Below are 17,359 nucleotides of genomic sequence, written 5' to 3'. Positions count from 1 at the left end.
CCCTATCGAAGAAGTGCCGAATCTCCACTCACCGGTGCCACTCCGCCACAAGAAGTCGGCCTATAGCATCCACCGCTCTAGGGACATGACATACTTCAACAACTCCCCCAAATTTGATTCCGCCAAACGACAGACAGCACGCAGACAGAGAGACAACCACTACCAGCGGCTCATGCATGCATGCCATTCCCACCTTCACCATGCATGCCTGCCCGCCCACAAAGGGAATGAGAGGATCGCGGCTGAACGGTTAAAGGCAGTTCGCGGGCCCTTCCCTATGAACAACGAGCACATGTCGCTTCTTATTCCTCTTTAGGAGCGGTGGCACGGCATTTTCCGCCCTTTTTCGCCCTTTTTCTCTACCTCGAGCTTTAGGGAAAGAAGAGCATCCAGAACATCAACCCTCTTACGTTCCAATATGCACGAGTTGCGCTGGCCAACACATCATCATCACCCCAAACGAGACTCACAGTGGGCCGAAAAATACTCAAGTCCTTAAACCTGTGGCCGCAATCAGCCACTTAGACGACAGCGGGTATGCCAGACCCCTTGTTCTCTCGCTCCATCCTTGTCCGGGTTAGGAACGCAAGGAGTGCATAATTGTTCCGGCGTATGCAGGCGGCCAAACAACTTGTAAGCGAGCAGACATGCAGGCATGCATGCAGGCAGGCAGGCAGGCAGGGGGCGGGTGGAGACGCATGGAGACTATAAATAGCAACTCTGAATTGCGTCGCTTGCCTCACGCGGGCATACAAATCACGGGAAGGGGACCGGATCGTCAGCGCGCTGCAATGCGAGGATGAGGGTGTCAAGTGGGATTGTCTGAATTTGTTCCACCAACTGGACTTTGTAGGCCACTTAGTGCTTCGCAACTAGGACTATTGCGTCACTGAAGAGATGTATAGCGACCTACTGATTTTTTGACATTCTTGTTGTTTCTCCGTTGGGTACCTGTCAGGTTGTCAGGGAAGAAGGGCCAAGCACAAGTGACACTGCGTCAATATGACTGCGGCATCCCGTAATATTGGCAGGCTGCGACGCGCATATGACCCGTCACGACGACGGAATGGCATGGTATGCGAAGCGAGATCTATCAAGGAGGAATAGATTGAGTGAAGGCCACTGCAAAGTCCACTCGCTCGGATGCACTGACATGCGCCGATGATCAGCGAGTTGCAGCCCGCTTGCTCCCGCAAGACGCCCGAGGTCACGCCGCGGATCACGGTCTGCCTTGTCAGCCCGTGCCAGGAGTGAGGGATCATGCGGATTCCTCCGGGAGCGGAAAGAGGGTAATGCAGCAGTTGAGCAAGACAAAGGACCAACGCAACAAATATGTATCAGCTGCTAGCACTCAAAAGTTCCAAGCCTGCAATCGTCGTGACCCCTTTCACTTTCGCAGGAGCCACAGTGGCTAGGTTCGTGGCAGCTACAGCGGCATGGCGCGCCCACAAATACTCAAACCTCTAAGCAGGGTTGAGCATCCTTCCCGCCGCTTTCGTCGACTCAGCTCAAGCTTTGTTTCACCCCTTTTCGCAGCGCCATGACTCCATTCCTCATTCGTAAAGAGCGCCAGTGGGGGAGAGCTGCTCACCAGGGTTTGGTCAAAATGTGGTGGAAATCGTGCAAGAAGGGCGGCATCGAATCCGGTAATGCTGCTATAAATACATACATGCCGACCCTGGCCATCCCAAAATTTGGTCCTCATCTCCTGTGACCGGGATCTCCGCAATCGTTGATATCGGGACAGACCTTGTCCGGCGGTTAGTAATACGAAAAGTGCGGAGATCCTGGCTGCTGTCCAACATGAGATGAGCATCGGCTCATGTTTAAGGAGAGAGCAAGTGGCCCCATCCCATTTCTTGCGCTCGAATTCGTCGATGCCTCCCAGCTATCGCACCGCATGTTCCGCTTGTTCATAGCCGGATTGGTATTTGCTCCATTGTGTACGTGGACACTTACCTGAGTCCTCAACAAGTTCCTAAGCAACTCTCTCGGGGAATTGAAGGCACAGCAAAGTAGCCCACGTCCAAAGTCCAGTCGCGGTACCCTAGCGCAATGCACACCAGCTGGTACTGTCGGCCGAACCCATAATACTTGGGCTTGCCATCTCTTCCATGTCTGGATGTCACTTGCGTGATGTGTCATTTCCGCCCCTGACTGTTTCGCATCCGCCATGCTCCCTCGCAGCCGAATGCAGTAATAGTCCTCGCGTCGTGTTGCGTGTCCATATTGGGTAGCTCGCATCGGAATAAGCTCGAATAATCACAGAAGCGCTGCCGGACAGGGCTTGAAGAACCAGTGTTGAGAAGATCATGTCCAAACACAATGATAGGGATTGCTTGCGATAATTTGTATCCCGTGCATTATTCTCGGAGGCTGAATGGAGATACGTCGATAGAAGCTTCAGAGAATTGAGTCTGCTCCTGCCTGCTCCACGAAAGCAGAACTTCCACCGGTGCATGCAGGAAGACACAACTCTAGAGATTAGTCGCTTCGTTCTAAAACATCGCCGCCAGAGCCCGTGGCCCACTGCGGTGTCATCCATTGGCCTGGAGTAGAACCGGTGCTTACCGTGACGCACGGTAAGGATTATACTGGACGAAGCCAGTTTAGCTCGTACAGCAACAATGACAGTCCTGGCAGCGCCACAGACTCGCGCCCTATTGTCGACACTCGCCATTGTGACGTTTTTTGAATCTGACACGGAATTAGATTGCAGTGTAGGCGCCGGGCTCGCTCAATGCCTTAGCTTCTACCTTTGATCTAACGAATTTCTCAGAGCCGAGTACAATTGGACAGCAACTAACACAGCATGGTTAAGGGGCAGTACGGTACGTCGCCACTGCCAAAAGAGAAGACCTGATAGAAGATCGACATGTAGCACTCGAACTCTCTAGGGTTGGGCAGCGTTGCAGAGCCAATGTCAAATTAATACTGCGCGCCTATGCGTGTGGTGAGACAAGATGGAGGCCACCTCTCAACTTGCAGGCACTGCAATGTTGGGGTGTGGTTGCATGCTGTTTGACAGACTGGCTGGCATGAGTCGACTCATGCAACGACGCACATGCATCGAAAGCGACTCAATCATGAAGCTTACCGTAGTCGCTCTGCCCTGGAGCCACAATCTGGACAACGCCCGTGGTCCTTGATCTATGCGTCGATAAAGCCGTCTTCCCCGAATGGGTAGCCTGGACTGGCAAAAAGCCTGTGCCTTAGCTCGCCCCACTCTTTTGGTCTTCGTTGTCTGTAGAAGTCCGGACACACGCCGGCATAGCAAACGGTCTCTTCGTCGTTGTAGTGTTGTTAATCCTTCAGCATGCGAAACGAGCGCGGCTGGAGCTGAAGAGAATTGCGATTCATGACCCGCGTGGGCCACGCCGTGGCTCTAATGGGAGAATTCAAGTCTGCTTGCGCCAGCCGATGCACTAACATCTGCTTGGCAGGGAATCTAGCGCAATCGTGCTACTATTTTTGGGGCTGAGCTTTGGGAGAGTATTGAGTGAACAGATGCGCTCGAGCGTCTGCGATGACGCAACAAGAGAGCCGTTGACATGTGCAATCAGTCCGCCTGTTGACCATGTGGGCACCAGCTCAAGGTCCCCAAGGCTCCATACGAAGCTGGACTTTATTGTCGTGTTGCGTACAAACTGGCTGCCAATGCTGGCCCGGCCAATTTGACAGGGGTGGAGGAGTTGGGCTAGCTCGGCTAAGCTTGATGCCCTCCTGCCAATGCTCCGATGATCTGGCGGAAGCACATGTAACAGCAGGAGAGGACATCCCATGGTTGTTGATCATTAGCCCGATGGCTGCATGGCCGAAGCTGAGGCTTCTGGAAGTCCGACCCGTGTTGTTTGCAGTATCAGGCGGATTCGTCGGTCCATTGCGGTGCATAGCCACACCACACTTGCCACCGCTAGGTACAAATCGAGGATTGCGCTTGTCATATCGCAGGCAGCATCCTGCCAAAGTTGGAATGGGACGTAGCATGACAATGCAGCCGATAGCGGGTAGTCCAGTCCCGAGTTGCCGACACAACGGCGATCGAGTTTGTGCTCCGGCCGCGAGACCGCCTTTTGCAACCATCGTAGGGAGATCTCGTGTCGGACAGGAGTCCCCGGCCATGTTTTGATTTGGGTCGGATGGGGCGCGCGAGACCTAACGGGGCAGGGGGGTTTGCTTCATTCGGTGACCACGCCTTTGGCCAGACGAGCCGACTGCTCCAGTGCCATGCCCTGCTGGTCGTTGGCAAGGAGCATGGGGTGAGGCAGAAACAATCTGTTGCTTTTGTGCCTTTGTTGCTTTTGTCGCTGTTGGTTTGGCCAGCATCTGGCGGCTGAGATGCTCGGTCGCATCGCCGTGTGGTTGGCCGTCTGCGGTGCGAGTCAAGCCGTGGCTGATCACGCGTGTGCCATGGTGGGCGATGAGTGATGGGCGCTGGCACCAGCCTGGTTCGCCTCCGGGCACCCCGCTTTCAAGGGTCGTGCCTGCACAGATCGTGTCTGTCTGCACCTGCCGGCACCGTCCAACCAGCTGAGCTGCATGTGTGAGGTTGAAGCAATCGGCTTTTCAACACCTCCTTCGCCCCTTCGCCATCTCCCCTTCGCTCTTTCTCACCAACTTCACTGCCGAGTTCCATCGTGGTCAGCCATTGACCTCATCCAAACCTCGCCCGCCTCGTCTGCCTCCCGCTGCCACCTCAGCTGCTCCTTCAGCTCCGCGCCTCGTCATTTCGCCCCGCTTCGCCGGTATTTTTGGTCGCTTATTACCCGCAAGCCTCAGCCATCAGCACCGCAGCACGCCCAGACATTGCAGCGCCCCTGCCCCTTACTGCGCTGCTGCTCCTCCGCCTTTGCCCACCACCGCCAACACGCTGTGACGGGAGGGGCCAGTTGTGCGATCACCCGGTCTCCAGCACCCAGACTCCACAGTCGGTCCCGAAGCTCTCTGGATTTATTCCCGCCTCCGGGCTCTGCTCGACTGTTCAGTGTCTTGCCGTCATCGCCAGACTCAAATCTTGCCCGGCGCAGCAGTGCCCACTATTTCCCCAGCTGAAGGAGGCACCGTCGGTATTTTTGGCTGCTGTAATTTTACTACTTCCAAGCCTGTGCCGCACACCTAATCCAGCATTCCGTGCCGCTCCTCCGGCCCCGTGATTCCCAGCGCGACCCAGGGCCCACCCACCACAAAGTCGCCCGCCTTACGGCCCTTTAACGACCTAATTAAGACTGCAGCACCATCAGCCTGGCTCCTTAGCGACACCAACACCCCTGCGTTTCTCAGGCCCGGACTATCCCTGGTATCCCCTTGCTCGGCACCCCTGTACTTCTCCAGTGCTGCCATTCCGTGCCCACAGCCACACCTTCGCTGTGCTCATTAACTGAGGATCGGCTTCTTCCCAAACACTCCCCGCAGGCTATCTTCATACGTATCTCTTTGTCCTGCTACAGGCACGCTCTAACCATCTGCAAATTGCGGCCGCATTGGCACGAATAATCACCTCAAAAGGCTGGACACAAGAAGCTAGTCCCCTGGACAATCTCGGACTGCACCATTTTGTTCGACATGGAGTCTTTTCAAGGAAAAGCAAGCCAAGACGAGATTCGGCGGCTGTCGATACCTCAAGTCTACGTCCACCTGCAGTTTGGCGTATCATGGTCACCACGGCACACACCCCAGACTCATGGGATGACATACATGTCAAAGTCCCTGCGCAACTCTTCAGATTTCCCACGGCAAGTCGGGCAACCAGTCCCAAGACTAGTCACGAAACAGACAAGGCCACGAGATACGACCACCACTCACCATTACAACAAGGCCTCTGCTGCTACTGCTAGGCAACACAACGTTCATCAGACACGCAGACCAGAGGAGAAGCGCCAAAGCAGACCCGCAGACGCACATCGCCACCAAAGAAAGCCAGAGTCTCAGAGACAGCCCCGTGGTGATACGAGAGGCCCTTCGAATGACCGAGGAAATTCAGCACCACCGGCGTCACACAATAATCCATGGGTCGGCATTGGGGATTTCATGACGCCAGCAGTGCCACCGACACAGAGGAGTGGCCGCCTTCAGACGACACCTCCTCACGTCTGGAAAACTCTGCCAGCTACCCCGAGCCAGTTCCGTCTCGGAGCCGATGGGCAACCTTGGTCATCATGGGCGTATCCGGAAGGCTACCCAACCACAGAGGACGGACAGGAGATTACCGAGGAGTTGGCGGTCTTCGCCAACAACCCGACGACTGTCAATCTCGCAACAGAAGGGGGCATCGAAAGACGACCGAGCGATGACCCCGCGCGGATACAAGAGCTGGAGAAATTATCTTTGGCCATGGTCACTGTTGACAATGGTTTCGAGAATCAGTGGTGGTACCAAGGATCGCGGGAATCTACCGACCGCATCGGGCGCGGCGTGGACGACACGGAAATCGTGTACTCGCCACACAGCGATCCCGGCGACAACAGACTAGTCTCTGCGCTGGAACAGGACCTAACAGGGCCTGACTGGTCGATCGCTTACGACAAAACCGCCGCCAGCGTGCGCATGATGGTCTCACCAATATCGGAAAACTCTATGAGTCCTGTAGGGAACTTCCAGCCGGTTCAAAGATCCATGACTACCCGCTCAGAGGAGCTCTTCATTGGATCGTGAAGGTCGATGTTGGCCAGGCAGAGACTCGAAGGTACCAACCCCGAGGAACGGACTGAATTTGAGTATGGCTTTGGACAGGATGTCTCGAAGGCACCACTTGCCAAGGACATGTCTGTGCCTGCATATCAGCACGATAATGGGTGCGCATGCAACGGAATGAAGGTTATGGCATTGCGCAGGCGTATGGTCATGTGACGACGAAAGAAAGCATTTGGAGGATATTCCCCTGCAAGCATTGAGTACGGCGTTTCTACGGGTGGACCAACAGAGGTCCTGCACACAACAGTGCACGCCGGCTTCCTGTGTTGCGTTGAAAACTACGTAAATATAGACGTGCAATAATTTGAATCAACTTTTGATCAGATGTGGTTGTGCTTCGGTCTCTGGACACTACACGTCCTAGGCATGCTGGCAGGTTATTGCGAGACAATGACACTGTCAGAAATGGTGATGAGTGATTTCTCTGACATGAGGCTCAGCTCAGCGCATCAGCCTGCTCGTACCGAAAGTGCAAAATGCTGACAACACTGCCCGCATGTGTCCCCCTGATCTCACAGAAAGAGTGCCTTGCGCATCTGCTCTTCTCACCATAACGCAGCCCCATCCCTTTCGGCACCATCTTGTAATGTCTCAACAAGTTGACCGCGTGTAAGGCTGCCACGGCAAGCCACTCCGCAGTGTCAGGCTGACTCGCAGTGTGTCGAGTGTCCGGGTTTGCTCCAGCCGAGCCGCAGGCTTGAGCTGAAAGGGCTATCAACAGGAACACCATCAGGCTACCTACAGGACGTAGGGTGCAGGAGCTTAGAGCACAGCGCTTGGCGTCCTGGTGCAACGTCCGCCACGCACGCTCCTCGGGCAGGTGCACGCGCGGGCACACACACACACTCAGCAACCGGGGTAGCTTCGCGGATCAATTAGAGCAGACTCGAAACAACAAGCGCCCGTGCTCTACCTCACCATTGGCGAACATCTAACGACATCACATCCATGTCCAGGGGTGAGGGGGTTTTGCAGTGGTTCAAATGGGGGCATTGGCGGCACACTTAAGTGCAGTGCACGTTTTCTGGTTTCAATTCCCGCCTCGATGCGTGCTGCTGCTGCGTCCTCGCTGCCACACTCTATGAACAAACTTGAGAACATCATTGGTCCTTTTTACCGTAGCTGTAGCCTACCATTGCGGGGGCCCTGTCAGCGCACGTCAAAAGCCCCCGTCGCACCATGCCATTGCCGCGATGTCTCCGTTACATCGCGTGCGCTGCATGCTTCCCTGTCAGAACTGGCTGCGGACCCCCAGAGCTGTATTTAGGCTCGCCATTTCGGGGCAGCTGTCAGAGGAGGAGGAGAAGGAGAAGAAGGTGGTGGTAGTGTTAGTAGTGCCTCTGGGCAACCTCAATGCATCAGCAACAAGGCGGCCAGCCCACCAGCTGCATTCCATTGCATGAACTAGCCCCCTGTCACGCCCCGGACGTCTTTGTTCTTTGCCGAGGTGGGAAACAAGTTCGGGCGGTTCCCCTGTATGTATGTAAGCCCCGAAAACGCACGAGATCGCTCACTACGGCAGTCGATCCGATCACCACGGGATGTGCCCCCAGGAAACGGCAAAAGAACCTCGAACCCCTGTAGCCCCTTGCTGTCGCGTGTGGGTAGGCGCATCGATCACTTCCAGGCGGAAGAAATTCGACGACAAGGTTAGTGGCGCTGGGGTGGGGGGGAGAACACACTCTGAGCCGGATCTGCAGTTTGCAACGGTCCCCCGCACGGGCATAACCATATCTAGCCCATAGTCACCGGCCCGTTCATGGTGGTGGTGGTGGTGGTAGTGCTGATGGTATGTTTCGCCACTGGGCCGAGAAAAGTGCCGATGCATGCACACTGCCGCAAACCCCTGGCTGGGATCTCCATGGGGCATGGGGGCATGAGTGGACGAATTGGGTCAAAGTTTCTAGACGTCTTGATTCTCGGCTGGAAGAAGGATTGCCAAGCGAGGGTAACGAGGTGTCTGGCTTGCGGCATTGCTTTGCGCATTTCAGAGGGGTATCTGGAAGTCTGGTGACTTGATGTCAGACGGGAGACATGATTCTTCGTCGCTGTCATGACTCGCCAAGTCCTTGGGTATTGGACCGCGAGAAGTATCAGAAGTAACAACCTCGTCACGTCAAAAGGTTAAACTGCTTGCATGGAGAACCCTTTGGCTGGGCTTTGTTTGGAAACCCCTGTCAGCATGTACCGCAACTGCTAGGGCACCGCTCATCTTATGACTTCAGCTGTAATAATGACAACTCGCAATTGAGTCGATATTGGTCGAGCCAGCATGGTGAAATGCAGGACCTGGTCATTATTGTCGGATGTGCGGTTCGTAGACATGCCTGTCGCATCTACCCAACACTACATGCTGGGAACATCGACTGCTGGACGCCTTTCTTTCAGCAAGCTTAACTGCAAGCTTCCCTCTGCCTATGCATACTCACATTTGCGGAGACATGCTTCGCTTGGGTTTGCGCATATCGACTATTTGAACAGGCCGTCGGCTTCATCAGAGCTGACGAAGAAACGCGACAGCAATCTCAACCAAGCCTGACTTGCCCCCAAAGCTTGCAAGACTTAGTCTAGGATGTGTCACCCACTGCCACATGAACCGTTATTCCCCCAACGTGTGCAGCAGTGCGTCAAAGTGCTCAGGCATATTGGTGTCACGGTGTCTTTTTTAGCGGCTTCCGATTGAGACACACATCTCATCGCGCGGTAGCCAATTTGACAGTATGGCCTGGTCTCGTATGAAATTCCTTGCTCCAGATTGCTTCGTAGCTAATTTGAGCACCTCGAGGTCACTTTTCTACCGCTTACCTGTGCCGTTCTCTGTCTGATTATTGATTACAAATGATGGATCGCGTTGCCGCGCTAGCCCATCCGGCACCAACTCCGGGCCCCGAGCCCGATGCTCGGTACCAGACTACAGAGAGGGCTCAGCTAAGGTGCCATGTGATGATAAAAACACCCAAAAACGCGGAATCTTGCTCATGAGAATTCAGTGTTACGCTGCGCAAAGTTGGCCATATAGAGATTCACCTACCCTTCACTACTTTTGTTTCCATCTACCTCCTGTATCCTATCCACGCTTTGACAACACATGCTTCTCCACCACATAGACAATGGCAACCCATACCGACAACGAGCCTTTCTTGACACTTATTCATCCATGCCTTCTCGGCCATTAGCGCGTGTCCTCTTGTTTATTTCCGGAGTTCTCACAATTTTATCCTATCGCCATCCTGTCTGGCAGCAATCGGCTGGTGGAGGCGAAAGCGACGGAAAACCCATCACTGTTGCAGGATTTGTGCCCCGTATCTTAGCTTTTGCGCTGTCCCCAGCCCGAACTGCCGAAGAATTTGGTCTGGTAGAATGAAACATGCACGGCTTGTATGCCGTCAGCTTGAACTTTTATAATACGAGACACCACTCAAGCCGCGGTGTACAACGCAAAGCTCCGAGGTGTGCTGCACGGCAACTGAGCCCATCTCTATGTGCTCGACACATATCGTGGTGATCTATCTCATACATAGCGCAACTTGGCTCGGCCGAGGATGAGGGCTCGCAATCACACGACGAAGGAATTTGCCAAGCAACTCGTGGCAGCTGAAAAGTGTGTCATTTTAACTTGGCTTGCTCACGGCAGCGGGACGACAGCAGCAATCTAGGGCAGGCGGAAATCGGCAATGCTTAGAGCGGCAGAGCTCTTGTGTGCTAACGGGACCATTAGTACCTACAAACTTCTGCATAACGAGCCAAAGCTGAACAAGCGGATTATGTTTTTTCTCAGGGGCGGGATTGAAGACTCAAGGCCATCAGGAGGGGGTCTGTTAGCGACCATACAAGTACTCAAAATCGGGAGGCAGGATTATGAAGGCTCCGTGCCAGTTGAAGTATCACAGGGCGTCCTGCCAGTTCATCTTTGTAATGTGTATCATTTATCATGATCTAGGTAAGTCTTGAATTACTTCTATATATGTGTATGTAATCTATCACCTCGGAGCGAAACGACCTGTGGGCTGCTCCAATGAATTCTACTGGTTCTGCATTCGCTCCGCGTACCCTTCCCATCAGAAGAGCTTGAAGCCGCCTGGGACGTTTTTTTGGAACAGTCCCGCCGGATCGTACTTCTTGCTGGCAGCCTGCAGCTTGGCCTTGGAGTCGGCGCCATAGCCGGAGATGGGGTCCTGCCACTTGGCCGCGTAGTTGAGGTAGAGGTACTCGTGGAACTTGCCCAGCGACTTGGCCTTGGTGTTGGCCTGGGCGAAGAGGTTCTTGGCCGCGCTCTCGACGGTGGCGTCGTCCGACTTGTTGTCCCACGTCACGGTGAGGAGCATATTCATCAGGTTGCCGTCGCTGGCGTCGAGGCCGAGCGAGTTGCCGCCGCTTGCGGCCGCCTTTGAGTTGATGACGGTGGGGATCGGCTGGAAGGACAAACTGTACTTGATTCCCGAGATGCCGGAGATGGAGTTGACGTTGGTTTGGGCGATCTTGTAGATCTCAGACAGCATCGCGGCGCTGTTCTTGAAAGTGGCGGTTGTGAACAGTTGTCTCCGGCCGTTTGGGTTGGAGTAGCCCAGCTCAATGGTGAGCTGAGTCAGGTTCTTGACGTCGGCAGTGTTGAAGGTCTGGGGAAGAGCAAGAAGCGGCTGGTAAGCCGGCGGGTTGGCGACGGGCTTGGAGTACACAACAGAGTGAGATGCCGACCAGGACGTGGTAGCCTGGTCATAGACCACGTTGAGGATGAACGAGGCATAGGGATCATAGTTGGCAGAGCCGGTCAGGCTCTCAAAGAAGGCAAACTGCTTGTCAATGGTGGAGATGTCGAAGCCAACGAAGCCTCCCCACATGGGGCCTTGCTCGTAGGCGCGCATGGTGAACGAAGTAACGATGCCAAAGTTGCCAGAACCACCCTTGAGCGCCTTGAAGAGATCAGTGTTGGTCTTGCTGTTGGCGTTGACAATCTGGCCGGATGCCAGGACAACCTCAAAGTTGTCAATGTTGTCGACGGCGTAGCCGTACCGTGGTGAGAAGTATGAGATGCCACCTCCGGTGGTCAGGCCACCAACACCAACGATCGAGGCGCGGCCACCGACAACTGTGAGGCCTTGGGTCTCAAGGCGCCCATAGACGTCGAGCCATCGGTTTCCCGGGCCGACATCAACGGTCTTGCGATCCTTGGAAACGTTGACCTGGTTGAGCTTGGACAGGTCTATCGTGACGCCATCGTCGATGTTGTTGGCACCCACCCAAGGAGTGTGACCGCCCGACCGGATGGCAAAGTTGCAACGCCCAGGAAGTAATTTGCTTCCGACGTTGAGCAGGAAAACAGACAGAGCCACGTCCTCCTTAGATGTAGGCGTAATGATACAGTTGGGCGTTAATTGGGCGTTTTGCAGACTGAAGTACGACTCTAACGAGTTTGTGTAGACAGACTGTCCCTCAACTGAGACCTTGTCGCCGAGGAAGAGCTTCAGGCCCACGCACTATTGACAGATGGTCATTACAAATTAGCCAACAGGGTCCAGCAAAGCACGAGCTGCCATAACAGGCCGTTGCACTGATGCCAAAAGCTCGGGGCGGCGGGATAAGACACAAATTGGCAAAGCCACTTACGCAAGTCCCGGCATTACCCAAGACCATGTTTGCCAGGTCGTTTGACACGGAGGCAACGACAAGATCATCTGCAGCCACACCGAGCGGCAGGATCGCCAAGAGACCGGCTGAGAGGCTGTAGAGTTTCATGGTGACAAATGTGGCGGCCGAAGGAGCCAGGAATCCAGGAAGGGAATGACTGTAACGCTGGGCGTGGGGCAACGCAAGAAGGTGCTGCCGTCCCAGAGGCTTCTTGTGGACAGGATCAACGCGCGGGCTTCTGCACGGGTTTTATGAGTTCGTGGAGGCCCACTGCCCAGCCAAGCCTTTATAGAATATCACGAACCCTTCTCCTGCACGTGGGGTACAGAGATCGCTACGGGGCTATGCATGGAGATGAGCAGACTTCTGCAGGGCATCGCCAACATGGAAGTGGCCGGCGAGATTGCTCTTTCGGACGACCATGGGGTGATCCATGTTAGGGAATCCGAGGGCGTTGAGGCAACAGAACTCGGATAGCAGGCGTGCCAGCCGGGCCAATCTCAGCTGTCTCCCGGACAGCTTCAGGCCCGCCACCTCGAAGCGTCGTGAGTCTAGGCATAATGGAGCAGGGGCTCCTCAAGTATTAATGCCGACCATTGGTTCCCGGGCCCGGCTGCCACGGGTGGTTCCGCAGTCTGGCAGGGATGTGGACAGAACCAACGCACGCCTAGGCTTGATGCGGTAGGTGCTTTCTCAGGCTGCAAGCAGGCACGCAGCTGGCAAATTTCAGCCTGTTGTTCCGCGGGAGGCTCGCATGCTTTCTTTGGTTGCGAGGCCTGCCAGGTCGCCACAGAGATTCACTAGTCGTTGATGGAAGAGCAGGTTGCGTCGATGGTTCCTGGATCGCCAAGGAAGCGGCCCCTGAGTCAAATGCCCTCACGGCCTCAGATTGTACTGCATCAGCCACCGATTCCTGGACCCTGTCCCAACTCTAAAACGCCATGTTCCAAGAGTGGCTTGAGGTGAGGCGGCAGCGAAGCATTCTTGGATGCTCCCTCGTGCTGCACGTGAAGAGACATGTCTGGGAGTATCCCGACTTTGGTTTGGAGATAAAGATCATGCGTGTTTGCCTGCCGTCCGACTTGCCGTATGTGTTGTTCATGTCCCACAGCCCTGAGACGCTAGCCCGGAGCGCGCCGAGCTCGTAAGGCAGACGCTTGACTAGTTAGAGCATAGCATACTACGTAGTCAGTTCAATATTCCCTCTTAGGCTGGTAAAGCCGCTAACATGGATCACCCGTGTCGCAAGCGTTCCCGAATTGGCCACCCGGCGAGTTGAATGCTGGTGCCCGGGGCCGTGGTCCCCGATGCCCTAGCCATGTTAGCAAACCCTGGCATCATGTACAGGCTGAATTGAAAATGAGATCCGCATCGCCGCGCTGCCCCTGGCTTGTCTCCTCTGAGACTTGAGCTGCTACTAGCTTGCAGAAAGTCGATGGACCATTGGTGGCGAGCGGACATGATCATAGAGGTTGAAACCGTTCGTGCCACAGGAAATCTCTGGCAATAATGCAATACTTTCTTTATTCGTCAGAAACGCAGTAGACTACTCTGAAGAGCGAGTCTTCCACGTCTTTGTCCAGCATCAAAACGAATGTCGAACACCGCCGCTAGGAAACATACCAACTCGCTATTGCCAAGACGATCTGGTGCTCATCATGAGGAGTGTTAGCGATTCTGGATGAGCAAATTAGATAGGATGATTTCGAGCCGGCATGCGAGATGATCAGACAAGGATCACGCTGGTGGGGGTGGGAGGAGAAGCGCGGAAGACCTTTTCACAAAGTTCCCGTTGACCGGGCTGGATTCGACCGGTCAGTCATCGAGGCCGGCCACCAGGAAAGAACCGGTGCCCAGGTCGTTGGTAATTGGTTCGATCAGGCCCCAGGATAAACCAGATCACATCAATCCCAAACGGCCTACCGGGCCTGCAGCAGGCCCCGTGGATCCTTTCTCGACCAGGCATGTGCCTACGCCCGTGAGAGGCGATGTCCGTTGGAAACGCAGCTGCTCGATTTGGGATTGAGAAGCAAGGCAAAACTCAGGTTGCATGTTGCATATTGACACATGGGTCGTATGGCGTGTTTGGTCATGTCACAGCCTGCCACTACGAACAGAAGCGTTCATGCAGCTGGTGACCTTGATCGTGCATGGCCAGATTTATAAGATGGCCCGACGATCCCTCACCCGCCTCCTCGCCCGGACAGGCTTCCTTTTTTTTTTCCTAGACAGGGTGAAACGTATGCAAGAGAGGAGCAACATCTGGCGACAGAGGGGCTATCTCGTCCTCCACAAAGAATCTGAACGATCCGGGCTCCACGATCGTGCTCTTTACCCTGGTGCCCATCACCACCCGATATGGCCATTGCGACGCTGATCGAAAGGCAAGATCCGTTACCTCCACCAAAGGTCTCGGAGGTCGCGCTTCTGGTGAGTCCCCTGCTACAGCCCAAGATGTCTAGCAGACACCCTACATATGGACATGGCTGTCGTGCACAATTCAAAGCCACGTCCAGCAGCTGATTGCTGGACTCGTCCATCCAATGCCAACACGACTTGCCTCTGGGGCAGCCAGGCACAAGACACAGGACTTGTGGAATAATCGCAGCTAATTGGAGAATTCAACCATTTTAACAGGCTGCAGTGTGGACGCTTCAAGCACTCGCCACCGCGCTTGTCGGTGCTCGTCTCCGGGTCCGACTCCGGTTCTCCCGACAACTACACACAGATGATTACTTTGTAATCGCTGCGCTGGTGGTTTTGCTGGGCAACGCCATCGTCCAGTCAATCATGGTCCGGCCCATGTACGACATGCTCCTGGTGGGCGCTGGGCTGGCGGCGCCCACTGCCGACTTCATGGCCAACTCATCCGTCTACCTCAAATGTCAATTTGCTTCGACCCTGCTATTCTGGACCTGTCTTTGGACGGTCAAGGCCTGCTTTTTGGCCTTCTTCTACCGCTTGGTGAACAACCTAGCCTGGCCAAGGCGGGTATGGATTGGAATTTGCGTATTTACGGGCCTCACCTACGTCGCCTCAGTAATCACTTATCCCCTATCTTGTACATCATTCGAGTTGGGTAAGTGCTACCGAGCCGTTCGATCCATAACTTTCTGTTCCGGTGGCTGCGTGACTGATCTCAAATATTCTTCCAGGACAATGCGACGAGCCGAAGAATATCCAGGGTTCTTTGATCAGTTTGCGCTTCAGCACCTGCGTCGATATCGCAACTGATGTCATGAGTACGTCCCAGTATCCGGAGCTCCCGAGATATGTCAGAAGGTCTTATCTAACTCGTACGCCCTTCTCATTTACAGTCATGATACTTCCGATCTATCTCGCTATCGGCCTCAAGATGTCCCTCAAACAGAAGATCAGCCTCATCGCCGTGCTTGGCCTCGGCTGCATCGTCACCGTCTTCTCCGTTATCCGAATCATCGTCACCTACACGGTGACCACACAGCCCGAAGTCTCCTGGCTCGCGCTGTGGTCGACCATCGAGTCCAGCATCGCCGTCATGGTAGCATGCCTGCCGAGCTTCAAGGTTCTCATCTCCCAGGGCGTCGGCAGCAGCAACAAGTCTCGGTCCAAGTATGCCGATATGGGCGGCAGTGCCCACCAGAGCGGGACGGGGCGGAGCCGGTTCGGCGGCCATGCAAGCAAGAATGGCACGGTCACCTCGAAGGTGCTCGCCTCGCGCGGGTTTGAGGATTTGGACGACACGGAGCTGCAGAATATGCGTCGCGTGGCGGGCAAGCAGAATATTACTGTCACCCAGACCTTTGCGGTGTCGAATGACCGACAAGGAGCGCGGGGGGATATTGACTGGGATGACGACGACCGGGAAAGTCAGGACAGGATTTTGAAGTGAGGAAGACTTGGATTGCTTGGAAAAAAAGGAGGAGCGCTTTTGGCGTGGTTGTTGTTTGGAATCCTGCAAAAACCTTAGAAGCTCGGAAGGGTAAATGATTAGATATTTGGCTGGTAGTTGTTGTTTGCTTTGGAGCAATCTGTTAACCCCCCGATCGTAAGCAAGCACGTCAGTGCGCCTTTGTAGCTTGCACGGCGCTCCGAATCTCTAAGGAGATTGATCACGAAGACCCTTCACTGTGGTGGTGGTGTCTGATAGAACAGTCCATGGTCAAGCTTGCGAACTCGGGGATTGCTCTTCTTATATCCCGACCATCGTACGAGAAGAGGGGTCACAGGGTATTCCTTTTACACCTAGTAGAGATGGCTGAACCGCTAACATGTGGATTAGGTTTCAACTTGGATCATAGCATGCATCGATTGTGTCTACAGATTTGAGACGCATTCGTTGGACCAAACGTCACGTGAACTGAACAAGCCTCATTCGTTTCGGCCCAATGATTCGAAAAGGCTTCAAGACGAATCTAGTTCAAAAGAAAGGCGAGAATCTGAGGTGGCTCACGTGTTCCTTTCAGTCTTGCAGCGCGCAACTACGCTGCTTCAATCGTCCTGGCACAGTCTTACGGTCTGCATCACGGTACACAACTGATCCTGTTTCTGATGAGGAAAACTTAGGCATTGGCTCAACCCGGGGCTGACCGAGGTGATATCTGACAGACTCATGACTCTGGGGCGCAGTCTTGCGACTTTTCAAGATTGATGATAATCGCGAGGCTTCAAGGAGGAGGAGAGCGTTGAGCCTGACAAATCCGAAGAGGGTACCATGAAAACAGACTGTGGCGGTTCTTCAATCGCCCGATTGGGCGGGCAGTAACGCTCTGATTGGCTGGCTGTGGGACCACCTCTGGACTGGGTGGTGGCCTTTACCAGAGCAAGCGGGGCACCTCTCAAGGCAGCAAACAACATGTGCTGAAGTGACCACTGCAGCAAAGACATGGATTGGAGCGTCAATGATGACCAGCATCTTCTTAAAATAGGATTCGTTTATTCTCCAACGGCACTGGTGTAGACTTCAATATGAGCCGGGGAAAGCTGCATGAACCCAGGGTCTTCTCACTTGATGGAATCAAAAGGCTGTATACTCAAGGCATGCAATTGAGCCCGTGAAAGGAGC

The 17,359-nt window shown here is 54.5% G+C and overlaps 5 protein-coding genes across 5 annotated transcripts; 3 read left to right on the top strand and 2 right to left on the bottom strand.

Moving 5' to 3' along the window:
• Positions 1–1,399: 1,399 nt before the first annotated feature.
• B0I36DRAFT_325018 (uncharacterized protein) lies at positions 1,400–2,063 on the bottom strand. The gene has a single exon (XM_046154187.1). The coding sequence runs from the start codon at positions 1,814–1,816 to the stop codon at positions 1,427–1,429; it is 390 nt and encodes a 129-aa protein (XP_046011372.1). The 5' UTR covers positions 1,817–2,063; the 3' UTR covers positions 1,400–1,426.
• A 1,704-nt stretch (positions 2,064–3,767) lies between these two features.
• Positions 3,768–4,282, top strand: B0I36DRAFT_325016 (uncharacterized protein). Its single transcript, XM_046154186.1, has one exon. It carries the CDS (start codon positions 3,803–3,805, stop codon positions 4,127–4,129), a length of 327 nt encoding a protein of 108 aa, XP_046011371.1. The 5' UTR covers positions 3,768–3,802; the 3' UTR covers positions 4,130–4,282.
• Positions 4,283–5,451: 1,169 nt separating this feature from the next.
• On the top strand, positions 5,452–7,020 carry B0I36DRAFT_128191 (uncharacterized protein). The gene has a single exon (XM_046148158.1). The coding sequence runs from the start codon at positions 5,563–5,565 to the stop codon at positions 6,649–6,651; it is 1,089 nt and encodes a 362-aa protein (XP_046011370.1). The 5' UTR covers positions 5,452–5,562; the 3' UTR covers positions 6,652–7,020.
• Positions 7,021–10,748: 3,728 nt separating this feature from the next.
• Positions 10,749–12,423, bottom strand: B0I36DRAFT_363672 (oxidoreductase FAD-binding protein; the record flags this gene model as incomplete). The annotated part of the gene is made up of 2 exons (XM_046158848.1): positions 10,749–12,164; positions 12,295–12,423. The coding sequence occupies 2 exons, from the start codon at positions 12,421–12,423 to the stop codon at positions 10,749–10,751; spliced, it is 1,545 nt and encodes a 514-aa protein (XP_046011369.1).
• A 2,588-nt stretch (positions 12,424–15,011) lies between these two features.
• B0I36DRAFT_128162 (uncharacterized protein) lies at positions 15,012–16,319 on the top strand. Its single transcript, XM_046148157.1, has 3 exons — positions 15,012–15,394; positions 15,471–15,557; positions 15,633–16,319. Exons 1-3 carry the CDS (start codon positions 15,106–15,108, stop codon positions 16,184–16,186), a joined length of 930 nt encoding a protein of 309 aa, XP_046011368.1. The 5' UTR covers positions 15,012–15,105; the 3' UTR covers positions 16,187–16,319.
• Positions 16,320–17,359: the final 1,040 nt, after the last annotated feature.

Source organism: Microdochium trichocladiopsis (genome assembly GCF_020744255.1).
Source record: "Microdochium trichocladiopsis strain MPI-CAGE-CH-0230 chromosome Unknown B0I36scaffold_6, whole genome shotgun sequence".
Lineage (NCBI taxonomy): Eukaryota > Fungi > Ascomycota > Sordariomycetes > Xylariales > Microdochiaceae > Microdochium > Microdochium trichocladiopsis.
Note: the sequence above shows the minus strand (reverse complement) of the source record. Positions and strands in the feature narration are given on the sequence as shown.